Source organism: Thermobia domestica, chromosome 13 (genome assembly GCF_964235325.1).
Source record: "Thermobia domestica chromosome 13, izTheDome1.hap1.1, whole genome shotgun sequence".
Classification (NCBI taxonomy): Eukaryota; Metazoa; Arthropoda; class Insecta; order Zygentoma; family Lepismatidae; genus Thermobia; species Thermobia domestica.
In genome coordinates this window covers 75,627,035-75,654,062 of record NC_137466.1, presented here as the reverse complement: position 1 = coordinate 75,654,062, position 27,028 = coordinate 75,627,035, and the positions used below count along the sequence as shown (strand labels likewise).

Below are 27,028 nucleotides of genomic sequence, written 5' to 3'. Positions count from 1 at the left end.
GGCTCATATTGAAAACACCACGTCTCGTCACCAGTTACAATCGATTTCAAGAAGTTTCGATCCTGCCGAGCACTTTTAATGATGTCTTTGCAATGCGCAATTCGATCAACTTTTTGGTCTTCGGTGAGTTTGTGTGGTACAAACCGCGAATTAACCTTCTTAAGGCCCAAAACTTCGGTCAAAATGCGGTATGCGGTTGTTTGAGGAATGCCTAGTTCCATTTCAATAACTTTCACCGACGATTTTTTGTTATGTTTGATGAATTCACGCACTTTTTCGATGTTTTCTTCCGATAATCCGGTTCTGGGACGGCCTGATGTTTCATCATCCAGCGTCTCTCTACCCGATTTGAATCGCCTGAACCACTCGTAAACTTGCGTACGGGATAGACACTCATTACCATATGCATTTTGTAGCATTTGGTGCGTTTCACTAAAAGTTTTACCCAGTTTAACACAAAACTCAATTGCAGCTCGTTGTTTGAAACTCATTTTCCGACCGATGTACACAACACACTGACAGTTGAAACGCAATAACTTTGTTGACGTGCATCCTAATGTCATGACATTTATACCAGTTGTCAATGAGGGACTACACCATCTACCGGTAAAATATTACAACAGATGGCACTAGTGGTACTATTTGTTTTCAAAAGTTCGGTTTCTTTTGGAATGGAGGGTGTACATGAGATACGAAGACTAGTGACATCTATCGGCAAAACGTGTCCCTTTAAATCAACCTTAAGAAACATTGTTTGGAATTGAAATAGATTAACAATTGCGGATTAATTCAAAATTCAACCCCAATATTTTCACTTAAATGGCATAATTAACATTTAATACGAATTCCTCATGTTTTTTCTTCAATTATATCAGGAGAAAGGTTTGCTTTAAATCAGAAAAATAAATTTAAATCAAAAAACCAGCAAAAATGATTTTTTTTAAATCATTGTTGTCCGCCCTGCTTGCACATAACATCCACTACGTCTTCTTTACGGACCATTACGTGGTAAAGGGCGCACTTTCCGCTTTGAATTTGTACCGTAGGCTATTTTATATGTAAGAGGTAAGATCCCGATAGGTTTTCATTACTTATACAGTCTTATTGTGAAATCGATTAACTAATTGAATTTATGCCTCCCCATAAAATCTGATAGCATCCAAAAGTTTACCCCGTTTCAACGTATTTGGTTCAGATGTAAGTTCTCTTTCATTTTTTGATCCCTAAATTTGTTTTCCCTTCATTACGAAATATACGCGTACTAGCTTATTAAAGGCAATGAGTGTGAGGCTGCCATATTTATGGTTTATTGCCTGTTTACCTAATAAGGTATCAATACGCAAACTAGACCAGAACTTTGTTTCTCCTTGAAGTAATTGCCATCCACTGATGACCTTTATTGCCTTCTTTTTGTTACTCTCATACTGACATTTCATCTGATGCTGTTAATCTCCGTAAATTTTGTATTTTGGGCCGGGGAAACGTCCTAAGGTGCTGAAAATCCCTGACGAGTAATGACTGGAAATTCTAGATTATTTATAGAATGTCAATAATACGTGCAGTTCTGTTGTAAAAAGCCTGCCTGGTTTGGTTCCCGGTAGGAGTTCGTATGGTTCAGATCTCATGTTATGCTATAGGTCCATGTCTCATATAGACCTAAGCTAGTTGCTGGATAGGGATGCTAAACTGATAATAATAATAAACCTGCGTGCAAGTTTACAACAGTTCGTCAAATTTAACTTTAAAAAAGTCCTCTTTACATGATTTCTTGAGACATACTACATCTGTCATGTGTTTTGTGCAGGGTTTGAAAATACCGTTTTTTTTTTGTTTTTTTTTTTAATAACCCTACCCACCTGGGCCCATATGTTTTTTTTTTTTTTTTCGGGTTTAATGGAATTTTTTCGAAATACTTCAATGTCTCTCGGGTAAAAGTATTAAAATGTGATATGTATTTCAAGATTGTCGTTGTCACAACTTGCAACAATTTTCTATTCACTGCTGTTTTGAAAAGTTGCCATTTTGAAATTTTACATTGGTTCGCCGAGAAAATGCATACAGCAAATTTAGTATGTCTCGTGCTTCCACCCTCAAAATTTCAACTTAAAAGATCGAAAGTTGCGCTTTGTAGCATGGACACTAGCTATTTTGAAAATAAGTGGCCTGGCTTTTGAAATTGTTGATATGCCGCCAAGATCTATACCGGACATTTACTGTCTCGTACTTGTGCCATGAAAATTTTAACTTTAAAAAAAGGCCGAAAGTTGTACCCCGTAGTGTGTGTGTGTGTGTTACAGGCAGACAAACGAACAAATGTAGATTGAGTCATCCAGGAGGCTCGGTGACGTTCGCCAGATATGAATAGCAAATATATAAATTCATAACAAATATATAATTCATGTTGTACGAAATAAATAAAAGTTTCAAAATGTCTTATATGAGAGAAACATATTCCAGTGCAAAATAAATGGTTTTATCGTTGAAGTTCTCTTCCTGTACTTTGTGTGTTCAATGACGGGAATTTCCCGAACACTTTTTGCAGGATGATTCTTTCCCGAAAATTAATTTAACAAAAGCAGAATTCATATTTAGAAAGTAAATGTTCCGAATGTCTTAAATATCTTTTAGTGTAAAATAAGTAGTTTTATTGTTGAAGTATTCACTTTCGATTCTTTTTGCGTTCAGTTTCGGAAATAACCCGAGCACTTCTTTCACTACTTTTTTTCTCCTAGAAAATGCAGCTTTCTTTACATCAACAGAATAATTTAGTTAATGTATAAAATCTGATAAAACTATTATTTTCTTGACTTCATCAAAGTGAAGGATTGTAAACTACCTGTGAGGCAATTAGAAGACACAATACTATCCAGGGAGTAATTCAATTACATAATATAATGGGTGATATCAATAAAAATAAGTAACTACTCCTGAGAAGTCCTGCTCGAGAATCGGAGTAACTACACCTGGAGTAATCTCCTCCCTCAATTTCGTATCAATAAAACAAGCCACTACTCAGGCCTAGTCTGCTCCAGATTTATGAACGTTTACTCGCGCTTCCTCTGCACGTAGCACTGAGTCATATCAATAAAAGAAGTAGTTACTCATTTCTCCCATCCGTCGCGCGGTCATTTCGTTGTTTTTAACTTATGGCGTAATATCCTAAACGCCATGGAAGGGACAAGTAGCAACGACAGTTTCAATTAAAGTGCTCCAGTGGTACTTTCAAAGTCACAGTTACCAGAAAGTAAACGAAGGAAAGCCGAAGCTTTGAAGGCAATTACAGTGAAATGCAACGAAATATCAAATACATCTACAAATGAGAGACAAGTCCAAAAGAGAATCTTTAATATCCGAGCGAGCATTAAGAAAAAAAAAAAAAAAAAAAAAAAAACTAATTTGAAAAAGAAAACGGGAAACAAGAAAGTAATACTGAAACCACGGGAACGAACTTCTTGGAACTGATGGATGTTGATTGGAATCCAGCAATATCAAGATTAGCACGACAAGTGCATATCACGTGTTGTCCAAGGTGTTTGTAGATTGTTTGGCTTTAAGAACGAAATCAGACACTTGGTCCCTTTGTTTCCTTTTTTAAATAGTCCAGCCAGTCACGTCATAAAGCACATCCATCTGATTGCGTTTTCCACACCATACGCGTCCCCTTTCACCTTGGCATAAAAAAATATACATTCTCATGTATGCAACCTTCCTATCAGCGTTGAGTTGAGTTGATTTTGAGTTTAATGTCCTTTTCAGTAGCGAGGCTATATGGACGGATGAGTAACTTGGAATCCGAACCATATGAACTCCCGCCGGGAATCGAACGCGGGTCTCTCATGCCAAAGGCATGTACGCTATCCGCTTAGCCACGAAGGAGCTCTTCCTATTAGCGTATTCGTCTCCAAAATACTAGGTTTCTTTATTGCCACGTGTTTATAGTCAAGTGCTCCGATAGCACCCGGAAATGTATATTGTTCTTGCCACTCTGCCTTTGCTGTTTGAATATTACACACACCTCCGGAAACAATCAATTTTCAGATTTCGCAATAATCGCATCCATTACACTTGTAGTAGTCATAGACACAGTACTTTGAGCCACAACAGAATCCCCTGACATTCAATTCAGACCTGGAATCCCGGATCACTCACGTAAAGCACGAAAACCTGCATCTTTTTGCCATTACGTAGTGCACCATCCCAAATTTCCGTTGATTCTCCTAAAAAATGTTGTACTAACTACTTCACATTTTCTTTCATGAACCTATGTTTTTTGTAATCTCCATTTGCAACATTTCTATGCAATTTATAAGTTTTACTACATAGCAATACAATCATATACTCTGAAATATTTCGCACGGAGTCACCTATTTAGCTTGCTCCACAAATTTGGAGAAGTTACTAGCATCACAGAAGAGTCCTGATTTTTATTGATATCAAACGCGGAGTAGTTATTCGGCCCGAGAATAGAGGTGTGGTTACTTCAAAAGGGCGGGGCTTCTCCGAGGTCAGCCGAGATGACTAGTGCTCAGTTCTCTTTTTATTGATACCAATGCGAGTAACTACTTCAAAATTGGGCGTAATGAGTAACTTCTCCGTTTTATTGATATCACCCAATAAGTGGAACCAACATAAGGTATTATGAATTTTATAGATACATTTCAGTCTAGATTTTGGTGGAAAATTGATAATTAAATTGCAAGTCTACTAGAAAAGCAGGTTCGGAGGGTGCTTTTCCCTCCTTTTCCCTTCATAATTCGTTACCCACTCAAAATGGAAGATGCGTAGTTGACACAATTATCAACAAAATTCTTGTATACTCTCTACTAGAGATGAAAAAAATAGCCGGCATTTTGAATCGATGGTTTTTTGCACTTCATATGCCTGCTTTTTGGGTAAAAAAACAAGAATTTTGGAAGTTTTGGCTTTTTTCATTTTCATGATTTTTTTCTGTTTAAATAGCTTTCTTATAGCATACTCTGAAGTTAAATAGGATTCCATGACCTAAAAGCCATATTTCGCTCTGAAATTCACCATCATGATGGATGGAGCACATGGTTTATGAATTAAAGTAAACATAAAGTACGTAGTATTTGAGGAGAATTTTAGAAGCTATTTAACTTTATTTTAACTTCTGAATTATCGACATTTTTTCTTCTCTAGATCATTTGTTTAGTCAACCGTGTTTCACTTCTTAGAGCTTAGTACTCCAGCTTCTAGCACATAATTAAACTTATGTTTTTCAATATATCCTCAGAGCGTAAGTTTTTCAATATATCTGTGAGAGCGTACTTCCACATTTCCGTGATGCTGTAGCTGTGCAATGATTTAACAATAATATTCCGGACACAAGCTTGAGTACCATTTGATAGATATAATCAGTATCGGATTTAGAAAAATATTTGGGAGGGTTTTTTTCTTTAAAAAAATGTTTTTTTTTTTTTTTTTCTAAAAATTCCTAACTTTTATTTAAGAGGAGCTTAAGTTTGTGAGTACAGGCATAACAAATATTTTGTTTCCTTTGTATATTCAGCTATAATCTTCCAGATACAACCTTGAATACCATTTTATACGGATTTAGAAAAGTATTTTGGAAGGGGCTTTGCTTATTAATGCTTAGTTCTCCTAAAAATTCCTAATTTTTTATTTGAGGACAGCTTGAAGTTCATGAGTAAAGGCAAAACTAATAGCTTGAAGTTCATGAGTAAAGGCAAAACTAATATTTAGTTTGTTTTAGAAATTCCGTAATTTCGGGGTATAGGCTTCTATCCGAAAGACATCCCTACCCTAACCCTCTTCGCGAATCCATCACTGCTGGTAATTAGTAATAACAAAGATTTAAAAACGATTAGAAAGGAAGTCGGCCAGGACTCTCAGTACACGTACTATCTCTACATTCACAGATGGAATTAAGAAAAACTTTTGTCATAATGGTCGAATGCGGGGTTGAGTCCCGGACTTCACGATAGAAGCACGAAAGCGAACCACTTATGTTTCTTGTGCAGTTGTGCATAACTTAGATGTATTTTCTCTCTCTCTCTCTCTCTCGCTGGCCACAAAAGCTCTCCATTGACTTGTGTCCTTATCCAATTCAATCCAGTTTCTACTCTGTATTCCTAATTCTGCTAGATCTATCTTAATATTGTCCTCCCATCTGGGGCTAGGTTTTCCTAATGGATGTTTCCCGATTGGATTTCCAGTTAAAACTTTGAAAGCGTTCCTACTTTCTTTCATTCTGGCTACATGACCTGCCCACCTGGGCCTCCTAGACTCGATGACTAACGATGTTTGATAAACCGTATAAATTATGTATTTCCTCCTTATGAAGTTTCCGCCATTCCCCGTTCTTGTTCCTCTTGGGAACAAATATTCGTCTCAGAATTTTATTCTCAAAAAATTTCAGTCTGCGTTCTTCCCTTAGCGTAAGCGACCATGTTTCACAACTATAAAGCATAACAGGCGTGATTATCATTTTATATATTTTAAGCTTTAAATTCCTTGACAGAACTCGCGACAACAAAATATTTTGAACTGAATAATAACAAGAATTTCCTGACTTCAGTCGACATTGAATTTCTTTGTGGGTATGATTTTGGTCTGTTAATACTGATCCAAGATATGAAAAAGTACCCACTGTGTCGAAAGTATTAATTGATATTTTAACGCATTCATAATTTGCCGTATTACGATCCTTGTGAACTTCCTTGTATTTAGATTTCTCTGCATTTACTTATGTCCCTGCAAGCGTTTAATAAGGCCTCTGCATTTCTTTCGATTGTTCTATCAGATTTACATCTTCAGCATACACCACAACCAGGTGAATACCATTCAACTCTAGGTCCTGGTTCCTATCTTTGATTTTTCTTATAGTGTACTCCGGAACAAAGCTGAATAATAACAGCGATAACTCATATCCTTGTTTCAGGCCAATCTCGACGTAGAAGCTCGCATTTTTCTACTCAGACTTTACTCTGGGATTCATTTAAACACTTAATAAATCCAGCTGTTTCGGTATTCCAAATTCTGTAAGAACGTTGTACAATGTTTCTCTCCTAACCGAGTTGTAAGCCTTTTTAAAATCAATAAACAGTTGATGTACTGGGTAATATATTCCCATTTTTTTTCCGAGTATTTGTCGAATGGTAAATATCTGGTCGATTTCGACTATCTCCACACTGATAATCTCCAATAATTTCATCTGCGTATGGGGTCAATCTTATTGATAGAATGTTAAGAGAAATGCCTGTATAATTATTACCATCAATTTTGTAGTCTTTCTTGTGAATTGGAACAGTGGTGGATTCTTCGACTTTTTTTCTTTTTTTTTTGTATTCCATAGTTTTTCTTTTTTGAAAAAAAAAAATTTGTAACGATGTTGAATTTTGTTAGAAATTCAGAAACCTTCAGGACGGGGAAACCGTGATGGTGATTATATATTCTACTGCCTAGGAAACCGTACGCTGAAATGAACCGTCTATTACGTATATGATCCATGAACAGAAAATTCGATACTTTCCCGATTCTGAAGAAACAGTCAGTGCATTACAGAATTTGAAGCTTTACCGATTTTGCAGATCCGAAGCACGTGGTAGGTGGTAACGAATTATTACGTATGTGATAAATCAGTGAAAATTTTGTTCGAAATATTCATACAATGTATATAAAACTTAACTGAAAAATATCAAGAATGTACGGAACCACCCAAAACGAATCTCTTGATGTGCAGATTTCTCTCTTGTTTTTCTTTATTTTGATTCAAAAAGAGAGTGTGTGGTATTTTGGAGTAAAAATACTACATACAATTTTGCTAGTTATTTGTGTATCATTTTTTCTGAGTACTTATTGTATATAAAAGGTTAAAATATTATTACATATATTGGTTAATCCTTCGGAATTCATAATGTAAATATATTAAGAATTTTAAAAACTCTTTGAAATTCATGGTTTATTTTCGAGGTTTCATATTATCTGCATCAGCCACTAATTAAATGAGTTTTTTTATTGTAGAGGAGCGAAACAAAGTCTTGCTTTGTCAGTTTAAAGCAAAATTTTCAAAAAAGCACAAAATTTTCCAAGCAGAAAAAACCAGTTTTTTTTCCGAGCCCTTGCATCTCTACTCTACTTCATGTTTCGGCCTTTCTGTTGTTGAACGGTAGTCGGCCTTTGTTGTTGAACGGTAGTACGGTTAAGTTTACATAAATTCAAGGAGCTGTTACAGTTCAATGTATAAATTTGTTATCATACAGGTAACGACCTATGTATATTTATGCGTGTGGAAGATAGTACGACAATATTCTCGTAACATACAGTGCTTGCTGTCTTCTATCTGTTCCTGCTTCCTTATGTCCGATGGACATTTGGTGCCCTAGCGTTAATGTCTAATTTGGTATTGGTCTGTGAGGGATATGGAGTAGTTATTTGTCATTTTATGTTGCTATGTTTCGTGTATACATTGGAAGATTAACATGAAATGAGTAGAGAAATATAAAATATAGATGATATGAGTACGTTGAAATGAGGTAGAATATAAATAATAGTAATAATAATAAATTAATATGAATAATGAAGTAAAATGAAGGGTGCAGTGGAAAAACCAACTGAGTCAAAAAAAAAAATCAAAATGAGGGTATGTTGGCAACAGGTAGAGCATAGCTTATATTTTAACATGCAGGGGAAGAAACAACTGTGTCAAGATAGTACACGCTAAGAGACAACTCAGTCCGCTAAATGCAGACGACTAACGCCTGTGCGAACATCTGAGGTCTCCCATTTTGAGGTTCTGCACTGTGCTGTGCTGTGAGCTTACTGTGTGTTTCGTTACTTGTGATTTAAATGCGTACAGTGTGTCAAAATGATTGATGGTGAATTTCGAAGTGATGTTAGTGATTGTGAACATTTAACTCCACTGAGTGAGTGTAAATCTACAAAGAAACGTAGAAAGACTGGTAGAATAACTGATGTCATGAAGAAGTTAAGAGCATCATCTTATGAAACTGGAAGTGACTGCCATTGTAAAAGGTACGAGTGCTTTAAAAATATCAGTATTGAGGAAAGAAAATCTTTGATAAAACAATTCAACGAAATAGGAGCTGAAGTAGGAACTGATGGTCCAAGTAGCTACCTTGCTGGCCTGATTTGAGTACTGCCTGTTGCTCAAAGGAGGCCTAATGGTAGAGCGTTCACCTCTGGTGCTTGGGGTCCCGGGTTCGATCCCAGCCCCCGCCAAGTGAACTTTGTGGTGGACAAACACCGTGTGCGTGGGTTTTCTCGGGGTTCTCCCGTTTCCTCCCACTTTCTTCATTCCACCATTTCATTCATCACTCATCATCACCGTCTCCTTTAGCCTAACCGGCATAACCGTGGGACGTAAAACTCAAAAATTTCATTTCAAAGGAGGCCTAGGAAGTGTGAAGATGAAGCTAGGCAAAATGGTAGTTCTTTTGCCTACAAAGTTAGGGTCGTACGAGAAGGTTCCGCTGTCGAAGTCCCAGTTTGTTTCAAGGGATTTCAATCCATTTTTGGAGTCAAACCTTTTAAGTTGCACACTATAATACGGTCTTTAATGCTAACAGGCCAGGCCCCTAAAGACCATAGAGGGAAATACGCAAACAAGCCACATAAAATTTCCCAGGACACACGTAAATTGGCAATTGATTTTTTAGGATCATTGAAAGGTCGCCAAGCTCACTACAGTTTAAACAACTCCAAGAAAATATATTTGTCTGAAGATTTAAATGTTAAGGTCTTGCTAGGAATGTTTTTGAATAAATATCCGGGTCTTGAGATGTCTTATGAAAGTTTTCGTTAGATATTTGTTTCTGAATTTAATATTGGATTCGGGTATCCTCGCACTGATGAGCAAAAAGCCAAATTAACTGAAATTGATAGGAAAATAAGAGCCAGTGGAAATAATGATGAAAAACTAGCACTACTGTAAAACTGTTAACGGAGAAAGCTCTTCACTTGAAACAAGCGGAATGGTTTTATAAGCTAAAAAATAAAGCTATGCAAGAATCTAGAAAATCTAATGAAGTGGAAGCTATATGTATTGATTTTGGGAAAAACCTTCCAACCCCAAACATATCAACTGGTGAAGTGTACTTCAGACGCCAACTGACATTTTACATTTTTAACGTGCATGTACTGTCGAGTGATGTTTCTGTGATGTATACATATGACGAAACTACTGCGAAAAAAGGTGCGGATGATGTTGCGTCGATGCTTAGCCTCTTCTTTGATATTTATTTAAGCAAATGTTAAGACACTATATATATTTGCAGACTCATGTAGTGGACAGAATAAAAAACACACATTATTAAGTTCTTGCACTACGTTTCTGTTATGCAAAATACGTTTGACACTGTTGTTGTAACATTTCCAGTACGAGGCCATTCATACATGGAGACTGACAAAAGTATGGGTCTTATACCAAAAATTGCAAGAGTCGAAACACCAAATGGGTGGAGGACAGTTCTTGAGGGATCACGAATGAAGCCAAGCTTTTTTGAAGTCATAAAATGTGAGCAAACCTTATTCAAGGATTGGGGCAACTTTTTGTCTTCTAAATTCTACAAAAAGAAATTTTGTTTTCCTGTCAGACCTGTGAAGCAACTGCGATTCACTAAGTCAAATTCTCTATCAGTTGAGCATAGAAACGCCTACAACGGAGCATTTTACACGTCTAACGTAAGGCAAACCGATGTTGAAATAGAAAAAGAGAAGAAGACCAGTAAAATTCGGTTTTGTAACTATCGCTGAATTGCACTTACACTGCACGAAGCTTTTCATAGCCAAGCTAGTTGTTAGCGATCGCAGCCATAGCTTAAAATTGCCCTCGGATTCTCATTTATATCACTATTTCTGAGAGTTTGATTCAAAACTAGGATTTGATTCATTATCCACTCCGTTCTTCCAAAGAAAGTTTTTCGTGATATATTGTCTGTGGTGGAACGATTCACGATTTGCAGAACAAAATAAGGTATTGAAAACTGAATTCGTCGGATATCGATCTCGTACCGAACTTTTTGCTCTTTGGATTTGCATTTTCCTGAAGGAATCTAGTTTGTTCCGCTTTCTGATTTAGGAAAAGAATAATTTGAAAAGTGATAAGCTGGAGTCCAAAGTCCAAAGGAGATACTCGAAAGCTTGTTCAGAAACGAGGTGCTCCTGCTCTTCCACGTGTGCAGCTACGTCTAATCTGCGGTCGACGAGGAAGAGAACTTCATCGTTGGCACTAGCGAACTTCAAATGCAGGAAGCATCTTGCATCCCGGTAGAGGAGGTCGATGTCGGTTTTTTAGATCCTGTTTCGCCAGGTTCTTCCGGCGGTACTTCCTGCTAGTCATCGGTGAACTCAATGAATGAGTGTGATTTCTTTGGGAAAGCAATATGTAATTTCGAAGTATTAAAACTGATTAAGTAAACAACCTTATAGGGTTAAAATACTATTACGATACTAATTACTGTTTTTTAATACTTTAATTTGTTGGCGAAAAAGATACTACAGACTTATTCAGAATACAAGCATTTTGCAATAAAAAATTCAGCCAATAAAATTAGTTGTAACAGTCCCCAAGATAAGTAAAATTGTTAAAAAAAAAAAAAAAAAAAAAATACGTGACAGAGGGGGGAGGGAGTTCGGCCTTGCGTTACGAAGTGTGACGGGAGAGGGGTTAAAATAGATTTACGTAATATGTGAACGACCCCTAAGGATACTTTTCGAAATTAACATTAGCTTAAATTTCGGACAAAGGCTTAAGTTTACTTCAATCTTCATACGTACCGGTAATCAAATTATTGCTCTATCAAGTACAGTATGTGGTATTTGGCATTACTTAAAATATTGCACATACATTTTCAACTTTCGAACTTGGTGACCTTATTCTTAGACTTATAATAAACTTTGGATAGGTTTTTTATATATATGTATAATTACGAGTAACTGATTATACCAACTATTGGCACAAGCGACCTGGTAGAGGTCAAGGGTCACAATTCTTAATTCAACTAATGGAAATATATTACAAGGGATGGACAAAAAGTAATGGCACAATTGTTATAATTTACAAATGACTGTATTAGAAGGAAAAATAGTTCTACATTCCTTCAATGTAATCACCCCCCCATGTCCATAACCTTCTGCCACACGTATGGAAGGCGCCGTACTCCGTCAGCACGTTGTTCTCTGGATATGTCTCGCAGCGACCGCCCTACGGCATTGAGGATGGCCTGTCTGGTGGTGTATCGTTTTCCGCGAAGTAGTTGCTTCATCTTGGAAAACAGGTCATAATCGCACGGACTCATATCCGGCGAATATGTTGGATGTTCCAGAATCTCCCAGTTCCAGGCACGTAAAAGGTCGTCACGGCAGTAGCTGTGTAACAGCGTGCATTGTCGTGCAAAATGATTGGGGTCCGTGCCAAAAGATCAGGTCGCTTTCTCCGAAGTGCGGGACGCAGATGGTGTTGCAAGAACGTGCAGTAATATGGCGCATTCACAGTCTGCCCTGCTGGTATAGCATGGTGCAGGATAACCCCTTGGACATCATACGCCACTATCAACATCACCTTCACTCCTCCCTGACTAGGGCGCACAGTCTTTGGCCGAGGGGAACCGGGATGCTTCCATTCGTTGGATTGGCGCTTCAAACATAGTTCGTAGGATCGAACCCAGGTTTCATCAATGGTAACGATCCTGCCCAAGAAATTGTCACCCTCCCTCTGGTGGCGGTCCAGCAATTCTTGTGTCAGTGCATATCGGTACCATTCCTGCACCTCGGTAATGACATGTGGAACCCAACGTGCTGCAATTTTGCGAAAACTCAGGATGTCGTTCAAAATGTGAAGCACAGTTTTATGGCACACCCCAACCTCTGCCGATAACTCACGCGCAGTCCACCGTCTATCCACGTCCAGCAAGGATGCAAGGAGCTGAATTGTCATGTTGTCCACTGGAGGTCGTCCAGAACGTTGGCGGTCTTCCACGTTCTGTCTGCCTTCACGAAACACTTTAACCCATCGAGCTACGGTGCGGTATGGCAACGCTGCATCACCACAGGCTTCCCGCAGTCCCTGAAAACATTCTCGTGCACTACGACCACGTGCCACTTCAATTTTGATCCACGAACGCTGTTCATGTTTAGTGAACATTGTATTTAGAGCGCTTCCACTCGCGATATCAATTTGACACCACTGCTCTCGTTGACTGACTGACTCAACAGCGTTCTCACTCACCTAAGTTCCTCAACTGAGATTGTCTTCTCCGGTGCTGCCACCTCGCGGTTCTCCGTCACTAGACTGGCGCGTGCCGGCAGGGTTGCCAGTACTTTTTATCCAACCTATGTATATGTAAAATGAAGCTTCATGCATAATCATTTAACTTCTCCATCAGTCGAGTATATTGGTACTTTTCATTACTTGGAATAGCACAAATTCATGGACTTCATTTCTCCTTCAAATTGCCTTCTGGAAGTCCGGACCTAATTCTTTGCACTACAAATTGTGGTCCAAGCGTCAGGAGATGGAATGACCTCCGTCGGAGCTTCCGTTGAGGACAACCTGATACAGTTTAACCCACTCACCCTTGCATACTTTCCAGAGTTCAAGTGTAGTGGCTCAACGTTTCGTAATGTTGCTGTTTTAATATGCCGAAGGCACATAAGTCCATGCAAATGTCTATATGAACTCTAACCTAGCGAGTAATATATGGTTACGTTTTGATCTTAGATGAGGCGTTGGTCGCTTTGACAAGATCAAAGCTGATGTGTGCGATTTACTGTTCTATCGATGGAAAGGAGCACAGACAGTGGATTTGTACGCGCGAGGAAAGTTTCCGCAAAAGGTGTACAGTAATGATGGGTTTCTGTACCAAAGGGAAGTTATATACAGCACATCTTATATCTCGTATACCACCAACATGCCTTTTCATAGCAATGAAACTAAATAAGTCTACATCCGCGAAGACAAGGCCAGCAGTCACACCGCCAAAATAACGTGAGTGTACGTGGCTCGAATGGAACTGGAGAACAAGTGTCAATCCTATCTCATTTAGGTACATTCCTGTTAATTGCCAGATGTGTCATCCATGGACTTTTGTACGTTTGGCCAAGTGTATTAAAACGAAAACTCAACACTACAAAAGGTCAAGCTACAACACTTGAGGATCTCCGCAAAGTCTGCAAGCACGAGTAGGCTAAACTGTATCAGGGTGTGTTCAATTCTTTCAATCGATGCTCCGATGTCGAGCAATTGTTCATCATAGGAACAACATTGTGAACATGATCCATGGCAAAGGGTTTTACAAAGTTTAGGGCAGGTGGGTGCATGCATTTTACTAAATCAGAATGGAAGACCTGAGTATTGAGATGTTAATAACAATGAAATATTAGTAACCGCTGTAGCAGATATTTTTCACTTGTTATTTGTTGATTCTTGCTAGTTTTCTTACTTGATTAAAATTATCTGATTTTCCAGGAGAATGTACAGAAGTTCGAGAGCTGCTGCTGTGAAAAAGCCAAAAGTTTCATCAGATGCTGTTGTGTGTAAATATCCAAATTATACATGCAATACTAATTGTGTCGAAGGCTATGAGTACTGCATTAAACACATTTTAGAAGATAAAAATGCACCGTACAAACAGTGCAATTACATATACACTTCAAATGGCAAAAGGTGTGCGAATGCAGCTCCGAAACTTGATAAGAGAGATGGGTAAGTTTTTCTAAGTGAGTAAGTCATCATCGTCAGACTTCAGATGAATATAGCGGCAACAAGTCTGAGAATATTCATACCAGAAGACACGTTCTTCTAGGTATATTGGTGGGCTTCAGGTAGTTTTTAGCCGCAAACATTAAGGTATTCTATCTCTAAAATTCGTATACAGAGGTTGTTTCCGATCTATGTTGATGGTTTCAAACTGTACTTACCTTGATAGAAATCTTGATGCACCCACACACGATTCTTGTCCCTAACGTAGAGATGGGATATGTTATGGCAAACGGTGTCAAGACGTTAGCCTGATAATTTTCCGAATTCGCCTTCGTATTTTGGGCTACATGATGTATGGTCAGCTTGCCCTGGTACGATTATCCAGCAATGAGCAAGGAACTCGTGCCAAAACTTTCCTTGCATTCAGCGAGCCATCTTTGAAAGTCCTTCGCACCTGTCGATCAATAAAAATTGCACATGTGTAACAATCATCTAGATAAACATACGCTTCGTCCAGTATTACAACAAACTTCTTTTCACCGGCCAAATACCGCTCACAACTTTCGACAGTTGGTACTACGTTTCTGGATGATGGCAAGAGCTTATGAACACTTTTTCGTCGCTTTACCAACCTAAAATCACGGTGAATGATGTGCACTGTCTTCACTGATGTTTGTAGCTGGTTCATGATACTCCTCGGTGTGCTGGATTCTCCCTGGTGACCAGAGCTCCTATGTACCGAATTCTATTTAGTGTGTGGCTAGTGGCAGACTGGGGGTTGGCCTGTTTCTGCCCCACAGAAATCATCCCACGCCTCGCCTTGTCCCCTTTCAACACCCGCGATATGAAATTTTTGGACACAGTGAATCTACTCTCCTTGCAGCGAGTTTGATAATGGCACTATAACTGCAGTTCACGTCGGAAAGAACAGTTATGTAGTCCTCCCAATAAGCACTTATTTTCGGCAGCATTTGTGCCGATATGCACTTACCACATCTGTTACGTACAGTCAAGGTCCAGGTGCCTACGTGCCTGGCAGCTTCCTTCTTTTCCCGGTTGGTGGTGCAGCACAAGGTGTGTAATTTCGTCACATACATCGGAAACAACCTCTATAAAGGATATTTATAGCTAAACTTTTGTTCAAATAAACGCGAAAAGTAAATAAATAAATAAATAAACGTAGTGGATTTGAAAAAAAGTGCAGAAAATAAGCTACTCGCTTATACAGTCTTGAGTTCTCTATGTTGATGCAAGAATTAAAATCGTACTGTGCTTCAAGCAAGTGAATTGCTGGCGTGTGATGAAATTTCCATATCCACTCTTCTATAAGATTTGTCTCCAAATCCTCAACTTGCTGTATACCTATGTAAAAAAAAGATAAACATAACTTGAAAAAAGAAAAAAAATGTACTAATGTCCAGATATTCAACATAAGCTCAATGGTGTTGAACGGAGTAGTGTTGAATAATGTGGATAATTTGTGTGTGTTTGTACTGTGTTCTATGCTGCGGAAGACAGGGTCGAGTAGTTCGGCTGAGGAGTAATAGGTTGCTGCTTTAAATCCAGCATTGGTTGAATATATATCGTGTGCTCTTGAAAGTTCCTTACAACTTGGCAATAATAATAATAATAATAATAATAATAATAATGTAGATTTAAATATGGCCGTATGACACCTTTGTTGTAAATGGTTAAAACATTAAATTAGGTAAAAGTCTGTAAACCATATCCACTTAATGCAGCCTCTTTGTGCCCATTTATAGTGTGAAGCTACGGCTCCATATTATATGATAAATGGACAAAATCAGTAACTTTTCTCACCATATGAGTATGAATTAAATCAACTTGGGTGATGTGAGATCTTGTCTGTATTGTACTTTAGCCACCTTTATCCTTCAAGTTTCATCAGATAACCATTTGAAAGATCGAACTCGAACAATTTATTGGTAAGAAAGCGCCTTTGTTTTACGGCGGCCATATCATCCCCCCCTTTTTTTTTTTTCCATTTTCCGCATACTCTTTGCGAGTCATCGGATTTCGATTCTCTGTAGTTACAGGTCACGCTTGAAACTCTTTTCGTGAGGGTTGGTAAGTAAGAACTCTGACCTTCCTTCTGTCTTTAAAAAAAAAAAAAATTTGGAAATGCACTACGGGGATGGGGAAGATAGTAGGTACAGAGTTTGAATAGGCAGATTTTTTTTTTTTTTTTTTTTTTTTTTTTTCATTGAAAGCCCAGTTAAACTACTTGACCTTGTTTCACGCAGCCTAAAATCTGCTTACATATGTTGTATGAAACACATTCCTTTCTCAACCCTACTATTAATCGTGGTTCCTCTCGTAATAATTAGATATTACGGCTACTGCAAAATACTAAGTTTTCGCTTGTCACATTTTTTGTACGATGATAACTTACTCAAAGTAGATAGAATCCCTACCTAGACAGGGTAGAAGCTTAAAGGATCGTAATGAATAAGTAAGTAAATACATAAATAAAAGTAAATAAGAGATTAAATGTAAGAAATTAAATTCCTGTCGTACGCCGGACTTACGTTTGAAACGCCTTTATTTGAAAATCTTTAATGCATAGAAAGCTGACGCACTTCGATGATCCAGGTTGAGTTGTATTCTTCATACTTCGGACATCGTAAAATATTTTATCAGCTTCAAAAACATTGACAAAATTAGGTCTCGTAATTTAGTACTTCACTTCTAGAGAATGATTATGTATTGATTATATTTTTAAAATTACTTGGCATTTACTTCTGTAATTAATCACTGCTAGTTCTACCACAAACGCATTAATTCAGTTTGAGTTTATCAATGTATGACGGTAAAAAATATTACTCATCACAATATTAATAATAATTGAAACAGTGTTTTATCAATATATAATATAAAATGTAATTGCGAATGAGAAGGTGTAAAAGTTAAGATAATTTGTTTTATGTTAGGTTCTGTGGAGTGCACGCCTGGAAAGCCCAGCTGCTGCGGCAGAGGGCAACTCGTAAGAAGAAACCATCTCAAACGCCAGATACGCTATTATCGGAACTGAACCATTACGTACAGGACTCAGATTCGAAAGCAAAAGACTTGACTCAGCGTGGCGGTGGTGATGGAGGTGGTGAGGAAACAAACCCAGCACGCACACTTAATCCTTTTAGTAAGTATCTTTGTTATTTTAACTGAAATGGATATTCTTTGGACGGGGATAATAGGTTTATGGAAAATATTTAAACTCCTCTCCATTTCAGACGGCCCAGCCGCAAAAATTTTAACCCATTTCTCCCTTAGGATACTATTTCGTAACTCAATGATTAAAACACAGGTCAACTTAAGTGATAACTAGTTCAAAGATTCAACGTCGATATGATTGTGGAGAGAGAGAGAGAGAGAGAGAGAGAGGAGAAAAAAAACTAGTAGACCTCTTCCCGTCACGCCTTAACAGTGAAATTTTTGACAATAATGGGTCCAGTAATGCTTTTATACAGAAGGTTGTTCGCTTTATATCCGAACATTTTTGACGGGTACCTACCTTAAGAGAAACAGCACCAGCCACCACCTATCATGTTCTATTGGACCCTCAGCATTGTGGACTACCACATGGCATCCATTGCAGCAAACTCTGGCGCAGGACAAGATGGGAATTATATCCCACTCCTTCGTGCAAACTTTCCATAGATCATCCAGGGTGCGCGGGCGGCGATGTTGAAGACGTGGTTTCAACAGTCCAAATGCGCAAAAATGCATTGTACTGGCAACTGCGCTTTTGCCTCGATGTCTTTAAACGGAATTCTTCAGCCATTTCGTGGTAAAACGTAGTGATGTTATGGCGGTATGACTTAAAGCCTTTTCCATATGGATCATCACCTGGTTTGCGTCCATTCCATACAGTTGTGGAATGTTTCTCTGGTAGATAGGTGTCAGATTGGATTCTTGGAAGTATCTTCTATTCACCTTCACGTTTTTGTCCACCTTGCGTATCAGCAACTTACCCTCATATCCGTACCCCGAACAACTATAAAGCCACCAGAGGAACTTTCCTTGCACTGACGAACAAAGTTACTGCACCCCTTGCCTTCAACGTCAAGGTGTGCGATCGCCCGAATGTGACAATTACCAGTGAGATGGACATACGATTCATCCATTTTGACATTTTTTTCATTTGGAACTCGTCATGTAATTTTCATAGTTTTCTGCAATTTGTCTTACGTTCGGCAATTTGACGCAGTAGCAGGTGGTGTGCACGGGCCTTCCGCACACTTCAGCCTGAGGCGCTTGCAAATTTTGTTCACAAATGACGATACGAGATGGAATCTGCCCCATATCACGTTGCGTCAGGATTTTTTTGGCCGCCAGTCGAGGGATCCCCCTTAACACTACGGTTGTCACTTTGCTTGCAACTTCTCTCCTGGGGAATTCGTGGGTAAATGTTTCGCAAGGGGAGCCTTTTATAGAGGGTGGCCCAAAAGTAGATATATACACACCTGCATTGATCAAGCATAACATTCTAGCGTATACGTTCATTTGCTTCAGCTGTCCCGAGCTTAAGATATAAGTAAAAAGACATTAAGAATAAATAATTAAGTAACTGTCGATCTGATGAATAACAATAAGAAATTATATAAAAAGCAATGAATTGATTAGTACGGGACTGTATACCTACTTTTGGGGCACAATAGCTTTCGCAGTAGTCACCCGTTCTCCCGACACTGTTTCACAATGCTTACGTATGAAAACTTATCATGAGAAAGGGCCACTACGTAACCTTCTCAATACCGGTTGATTTTCGGTACCATTTGCTGAGTCACGCACCTACAAGGTCAGACACAACACTGCTTCCTCCAGAAAACCTATAGTTGCAGTATGATACCCCAAGTGGTAGTGTCGAATCCAAAATGGTCGTATATACAGCGAACAACCTTCTGTGTACTTAGTTTTATCTTCCTAATTTGAGGGGCTCGTGAGATACTCTACTTTCGGTACCCCCTTGGGATATTTTATTCATTGACATACTATATTTGAAAATTATCTTCAGACGGTTCAACAGTTTTCCCTTGACGTGATCACAAAGATGATCACTTGCATTTTTATTTACTTTATATAGATACCGTGAGAGGCGGGCATAGGGTTTGAACAAAAGAATCTCGAAGCGAAATATTTCCTAACATTGCTTATCTTAAATATTTACCTCGTACTCTTTAGATTTGCCATAATATTAAGTCAATCGAACGCAGGACAGTCTCAGCGCTGCGTTCTAATCTTGTCTTTCTATTTACAAGCATTTCCATAGTCATATCTCCGTTAATATGTGCAGTAGAAGCATGAGACACATGGCAGCATTTCTCCGTGTGTGTCCTTCCACATATTCGCCTCTGGCGTGGGAGACCCGGGTTCGATTCCCGGCGGGAGCTCATGTGGTTCGGATTCCACGTTAATCAGTAGGTCCACGTCTCATATAGCCTCGCTGCTGAAAGGGACGCTAAACTAAAATCAACAACAACAACAACCTTCCACATATTGTTCATGTTTTTGTCTATCGTTCCATTACAAAAAATTCATTTCGTATTTGATTCCTGCCCCATTTGATATATATATAATACGTCATCTAGCGAAAAAGTAAGTCTGGCCGTCTTGAGTACCGCTGCCATTTTCTACAGTTCAAAGATGAGTTCCCTTGAGAGCTGATTCACTTTCGGAAGAGAAAAGAATCTGTGTCAAGTCCGGCGGATAAGATGGATGTCCCAACACTGGATTCTTTTTAGCTGCCATAAAATGCTTAAGTCAAAGCAGTATGCTAATTAGCATTGTTGTGATGTACATTCCATTCATTGTTCTTCCACAAGAGAGGCCTTTACTTTCTCACGCGCCTCTCGCAGCTTTACCAAAAGCCTACATACTGTTTGACCTGACAGTACCTATCCAATCAGGAGCATGCCATTGATATCAAAGAATACAATGAGCATGGCTTTTACTTTCAGTTTTCGCTTGTGTGCCATTTTCATTCGCGGTGACTAGGAAATTTTCCAGTGCATGGATTGCCTTTTCGTTTCAGGATCCTACTGAAAGATCCACGTCTTGTCGCCAGTGATTATTTTCGTTAATACGTTCGGTTGTACTTCCAGTCATTTCATTGTCACTGCACACGTGCTTCTGGAGGTAGTTCTGCTCCTGTGTGAAGTTTTTTTGGTTTCATTTTAGAGCAAACTTGGTGCATATTTAAATGGCCGTGCACAATTGCGCCGACAGATTTCATCGATGCTCACCATGTCTATCATTCGAATGCTGAGCCTGCTATCTTTCTGACTGTCAAGTCATTTTTGCCCATTTTCCTCTGTTGTTGCTGTGAGAGGATGACCCGGCCTTTGATCATAGACTTTCACGCGCACACGGTGCTTTCTTTAATTTCACAAGGAATTTCAAGTTAATGCGCTGTTCAATTTTCACATTTGCCATTCTTCCCGGCATCACGATTGCACACCTTTCTTCAAGCACTGCTCACAGACTCAAGCGGACTCAGAGCGACAACTCGTGTATATCGTTCTCTTCTTGAAGGTTTAAGGTTGCTCTGTGTGTATAGGCTCCTCACAGCTCCACATATACTACTGACATTGTTGTTAGTTCCGTTATTTTTTACCCATGTCTCGTATATATAACGGCTGAACAGTTTGAAATGAAACATTTTTAACGTAGTATCTACATCAAACTGTGTTTTTATGTCATTTAGATTAAAATCAATATCCTAAGGGGAGGGGGCAGGAGAATTAGTGCAAAAAGGAAAAAAAAAGTATTAGGAACCTCAAGTTACGAAAGTGAAACTTGGTATATAAATTCCTCTTTTTAAATAATTAACAGATGTTCCAGTTCTCAAAAATTCCGTTTGCAGAGTTCCCACCGACCTAGAAAAGGCAGGAAATTGAGCTTATTCGTAAAAAGTCCTGGAAGAATGAAAGGATTTTATAAAGGTAACCAAGAAAGTTCTTTCGCTTTTTCACCCATCATCTTCGAACATCGATATGACACCTAAGACGTAGTAGGGGGCGCGGTGGCTCAGTGGTAGAGCGTTCACCTCCGGTGTTTGGGGTCCCTGGTTCGATCCCAGCTCGCGCCGTGTGGCCTTTGTGTTGGACAAACATCGTGCTCGTGGGTTTTCTCGGGGTCCTCCCGTTTCCTCCCACTTCTTTCATTCCACCATTTCATTCATTTCTCATCTTCACCGTATCCTTTAGCCTAACCGGCATAAGCGTGGGACGTAAAACTTAAAGATTTCATTTCATTTTTTCACCTAAGACGTACCTGGAAGGTTAAAAATAGTTCCCATCAGCGTCGACGACCTTCTGCCAACGTTCTGGAAGGTCATGGATTCCATCGCGGTAGACCTTGGTGGGCCGTGAAGCAAAGGAAGTATCAAGTGCATTTTGCAGCGCTACTAGGGATTTGAATTGGCGTCTTCGAAGGTAATTGTCCAAGGAATGGAACAGGTGATAATCGGTCGGTGCAGTGTCCGGGGAGTATGGCGGGTGCAATAGTGTTTCTCATCCAAGGCGTAGAATGGTGTCTCGAGTCATCCTAGCCACGTGGAGCTTAGCGTTTCAGAAGTGCTGGCTCCACAGTTTTGAGTTTTTCTTGAACACGGCTCAACTGCTGAGAGTACAGTTGCATTGATGCTCTGATAAGCTGGTGGCAGTTCCGATGCACGATGCCGTGAGCAGTCCACCAAACACACAGGAGAACCTTCTTCTGGTGCAGTGATGGCTTCGGCTGTTTTGGAACCGGTTCATGCGATGCTAACCAATGATAATGGCGGCGTGGAGCTTCGTACAGGACCGATTTCTCATCACATGTCAATACCCTGGTCAGAAATGGCTCCTTTCTCAGACGAGACAGAAAGAAACGCAGGTGTCTGCTCGCGTTACCTTCTGGCCCGGAGTCAGATCATGTGGGATCCATTGACCCAACTTGTAGTGCTTTCTAAGTTGGAGTTGCTGCCGAATGATTTCTCCACTCACCGAATTATAGTTCCAGTTCCTCACATGTCTGGTCACTCTTCGCCTCAGTTGCTGCCTGAAGATCTTAATTTTGTACATGTGGTGGTCTTCCTGCACGTAGTGCGTGTTGAGTTTCGTCACTGTCCTTAATCTTGTTAAACCACCGCTGCACTGACGTTTGACCCCACTTTGAACTCTTATAGCGTACACGCCCTCCTGACGCTCTGTTAGGGTCCCATGTTCACTATCCTTACGCAGGTTAACGTTGTAACTGAACGGCCACAACCAGGCAGTATGTTGGATATAGCCATGCATACCAACAACTGATCTTCGCCTTATCTGCATTCGCATTCAACTTACGGTGTAAGGGCCAGTTGAACACAATCTCCTCCAAAAGCGACAGAACTTTCTTTGATATCTTTATAAGTTTTTTTTTTTTTTTTTTTTTTTAAATAGAATATTTGAGAATAGTAGGTCTACTGGATTTTTCTCCTTAACCCGACTATTGGTAGGGGATACTCTATAAAATTAATTTTGCAAAGCTTCTCTACACACGCATATATATATATAATATTGCATAGTTGGTGAGGAACTCCCTGTCTTGAAAAATAGTGTTTCTTTTTGATAGTATACACTGAGTGCTCCTGAATTGCAATCACCTATTTAATGCTTTGTTGGTTCACCTTTTGCTCGAAGGACGGCTTTGAACACGGCATTGCATGGATTTTGCAAGTTGCTGATAAGTTTCTACGGGGATCTAACACCATGTATTCCTGGTGAAATCTTACAATGAGCCCACAATTTCGGTGCAAAAGTCATGACTCGAGGGGCTCGTTCCACAACATCCCATAGATGTTCTAAGGGAATAAGATCCGGTGAGTTACGGGCCAATTCATATGTTGCAGCTTCATGGAATGTATCTCAAACCAAGCAAGCACAGTTCTGTCTCGGTGGCACCTTACATTTTTGTTGAGAGTGCTGTCTTCATGTGGGTAGAAGTGCTGCATTGTAAAGTGTAGGTGATCGCCTAACATCTGCAGATACCCAACGGACGTCACACTGTGGTCCATATTCACCAACGGTCCCAGTCCATATCAACAGAAGCATTCCCAAATTATACAGCCGCTCCTACTTGCCTGTACAGTACGCACCATGCACGACGGGTCCATAGCTTCGTGCTTGGCGCCACACGCGCCGGACCTAGTGGTGTAGCATAAACTATGATTCATCGGACGAACACACACTTTGTCAATAATAAATGTTCCAATTAGCGTGCTCCTGTGCCCGAGCGCAATGAAGTTGACGTGACGAGTCGTTAAAGGGGGAGGCGAATGAGTCGTCTGTCGTAGAATTTCATGCGTTCCTGTGTATGCCACATAGTTGCGTGGGCATGGGTGTTGTGCATCCACTGTTGTATTAGTTACAGAATTCCCAGCACTGATGCTTCGTTTGCCTATCACGGGCCATTTGATGCGACGCTTACCCCCGTAGCCGTCGACCTTCCGTGTGCTCCTACAATTCCTTCTCCTGAAGACCGGTACCTCATTTTCTTGCCACATTTTGTACACCTAGATTGGAACGGGTGAGTCCGACAAGTGTTGCTTTGTAGGTTTACTGATACACCTGCTGTTCGGGTACCCACTATCATACCCTTTGGAATGCGGATAAATCTTGTCCACCTCCCGTTGTAACTGTGCTGTCTACCAGCATGTAGCCTCGAGTGTGTTCTTTATCACAAATTACAGGTTGGGATGGTCATGTTATCAGCTGGGCTTCTGTCCACGCCTTCCTGCGTGGGGAGGTGATCGCAATTCAGTGAGCATTGTGTATATAGACCTGGAAATTTGTAAATTGTGACCTGGAAAAGTGACGAAATTTCTGTTCGCCAGATAAATGGGAACCCTGTACAGTGAAAACAAAAAGAAATTTCTATATTTTACTTTCTCAGTATTCAAATCGGCGTTGTTTTGTGATCACGGGAAAATGACTATAACGTTTGTAATGAATTTTTGAGGAATATAGTTTAAATTGTATTCAGTTTGTACTTATTAAGAAAAAAAAATGTTGGACATGAAAGTCAATAAATTTAGCTTTGCGTAACGAATTTTTTATCTGTACAAATACAAGTAAAGAGTGAAAATTTTTGTCAAAATTCACCGCAAAAATGTCTATGGCCGGCTTTAGACGCTACCACATTGCAAGCAAAGCACGCCTCTATCGCATGCATGAAAATTCGGCCGAATTCGCACCCAAATTCACTCTTGAGAATGTCCTTCAGCTTGGATCATTGAGCAGTGGCGATGCAAATCGCATCACACCGCCGAAACCATTTACGCTTCTAACCAGTATTTTCAGCTGTGAGCAGACAATAAGTTCTTATCGCTCCAGGAAACAGCCTTTGAAAGTAGAGATAAGATAAAGATAAATGTTAAATAATGTAGGTACTGTTATTAGTTTTTGAATGTAACGAAATTTTATGATTTGGTAAAGAAAAGATCACGAAATTTCATTTTGGAAGTTTAGTAGGCACCTGATATCCCTGGTTGACAAGAAATTGCCCTCACCTTCATGGTTGTGCTGACTAATGTAGTGTTCCCTGCAAACACAGGATTATTGAAGTATACATGTACATGTCGGGACAGATACAGATTAATCAGTATATTTGCTTGTAATTAAATATAAGGATTATAAAAGCTCCGAATATGTTGAAATTTGTATTGTACGTGTATGTTCTAGAAGCATTTGATTCAACTCGTGTATGTGTTATTCGAAATAGTTCTTTGTATTGAAGATTAACATTCAACATATTGGGAATCTTAAATTGGTCCAGTCTCAAATTCTTGTCCAACAACTGAAGTTTTTGATCAGCATCAGAATTGCTTACAACAAAACTTCAGTTACTGGCAATAAATTTATGTTGATCGTTTTTGTTCCTACTTTGAGTACATTGCACTTACTAAATACTGTTTCATATATGTTGCAGGTGATATAGATTCATCTAAAGTCAATAGTTCTGCTTCGAAGATTTTGGATTATGCCAGCGATTCAGATAGCGATGCTGAAACTGCAATTCTCGATAGTGCATGGAGGGGAGATGCTGAATCGGATGCTGATAGTATAGATAATGATCTAGAAGATCCTTTGAAGTATGTATTTCTTAGAGTGGTTAGTATGAAAGAAATGAGTAATGGAAGGTTACACTGGTTTTTGTTGAGAGAACACTTGAAGGGTAAGGGGGAAAAAGGAGGAATGTCACAAAACTGGATTTTCGAGAAAACGGCGTTTTTATATTTTAAACCGCGTAATAAATAATAGGGTAGTCAAATCTTTCGCCCCGTTTTACATGGACATTTCGACATTTAGACATCCATGGCATATACTGTCAAATGGTACTAAGAGTCACCAACAGATAGGACAAAGCACCCACTAAAGCACACACATGGACATTCCTTGTTCTTTTCCTTTACCCTTCAGTTGTTCCTAGATGTGGATCATTTGTGCCTCTCGCCAGTAGTCAGACATAGGCCACATTCACAGAACTCTCGAAAAGTCATCCTAAAAACTAAAAGAATCCCAAAGTTGATTGTAAAATAATTGATGTATAAATGAAACTATTTCGGGAGAATCCACTATCAAACGTGTAGCGTATTGATATTCTTGCCGCTGTTATGTTATGAGCACACACCTTTTCACATAACTATCAGTTATTTCTTATGTAACACTTTTATCATTGTAAAACTTGAGATGGATTTTCACGATCTGGGGATCTAATATTGAGGTAAGATGTGCCATTTTCGGTTTTATAGGACAGAAATAAGCAGTACTCCTGGGATTCTGAATCCGTATCAGAGACAGTTCTTGCTGTGTACCGTTTATACTCAATGGATCCCAGAAATATTCACAACCTTTCTTGAATTCAACTCGTCACAGAAATCATGTTAGAAATGAATTATTCTTATGGGAAGTAATGATATGGAATTTAGTTTTTTCTAATTTTCTGTGGTAGAAAATATATCCGGTAAAATATTATTTTTCTTTTTATTTCCCTCTGGAGTTTTACTAATTCTCCCCTTGTTCGTAGTTTGCAGAGCATAAATATAGGACGTTAAACTTCCTCCTTCCCTTTCTTTTCCTTCATAATGAATAACATTCGTAAGTTTCGTTCTTAACTCAATTTTACAGTTTTATATATATAATCATGGAAATAAGTATTACGAAGTATTTTATTTTCGGTGTTCTGCGATATGAGTATGGTATTATTCCTTAATACAGTTATCGAAATTTTTCCTAGTACTAAATATATATTTAAATGTGTTGAAAATATGATTTAATTCTGTTTAGT

At 39.1% G+C, this 27,028-nt stretch overlaps 1 protein-coding gene across 1 annotated transcript in view; it reads left to right on the top strand.

Annotated features, from left to right (window-relative positions):
- The window catches only part of LOC145668255 (KAT8 regulatory NSL complex subunit 2-like), a 54,306-nt gene that overhangs the window by 8,873 nt on the left and 18,405 nt on the right, over positions 1-27,028 (top strand). Inside the window, exons 2-4 of the mRNA XM_081735947.1 lie at positions 14,468-14,704; positions 17,653-17,861; positions 25,670-25,832. Of these exons, the coding sequence (XP_081592073.1) occupies positions 14,468-14,704; positions 17,653-17,861; positions 25,670-25,832 (609 nt within the window). The remainder of the gene's footprint in view (positions 1-14,467; positions 14,705-17,652; positions 17,862-25,669; positions 25,833-27,028) is intronic.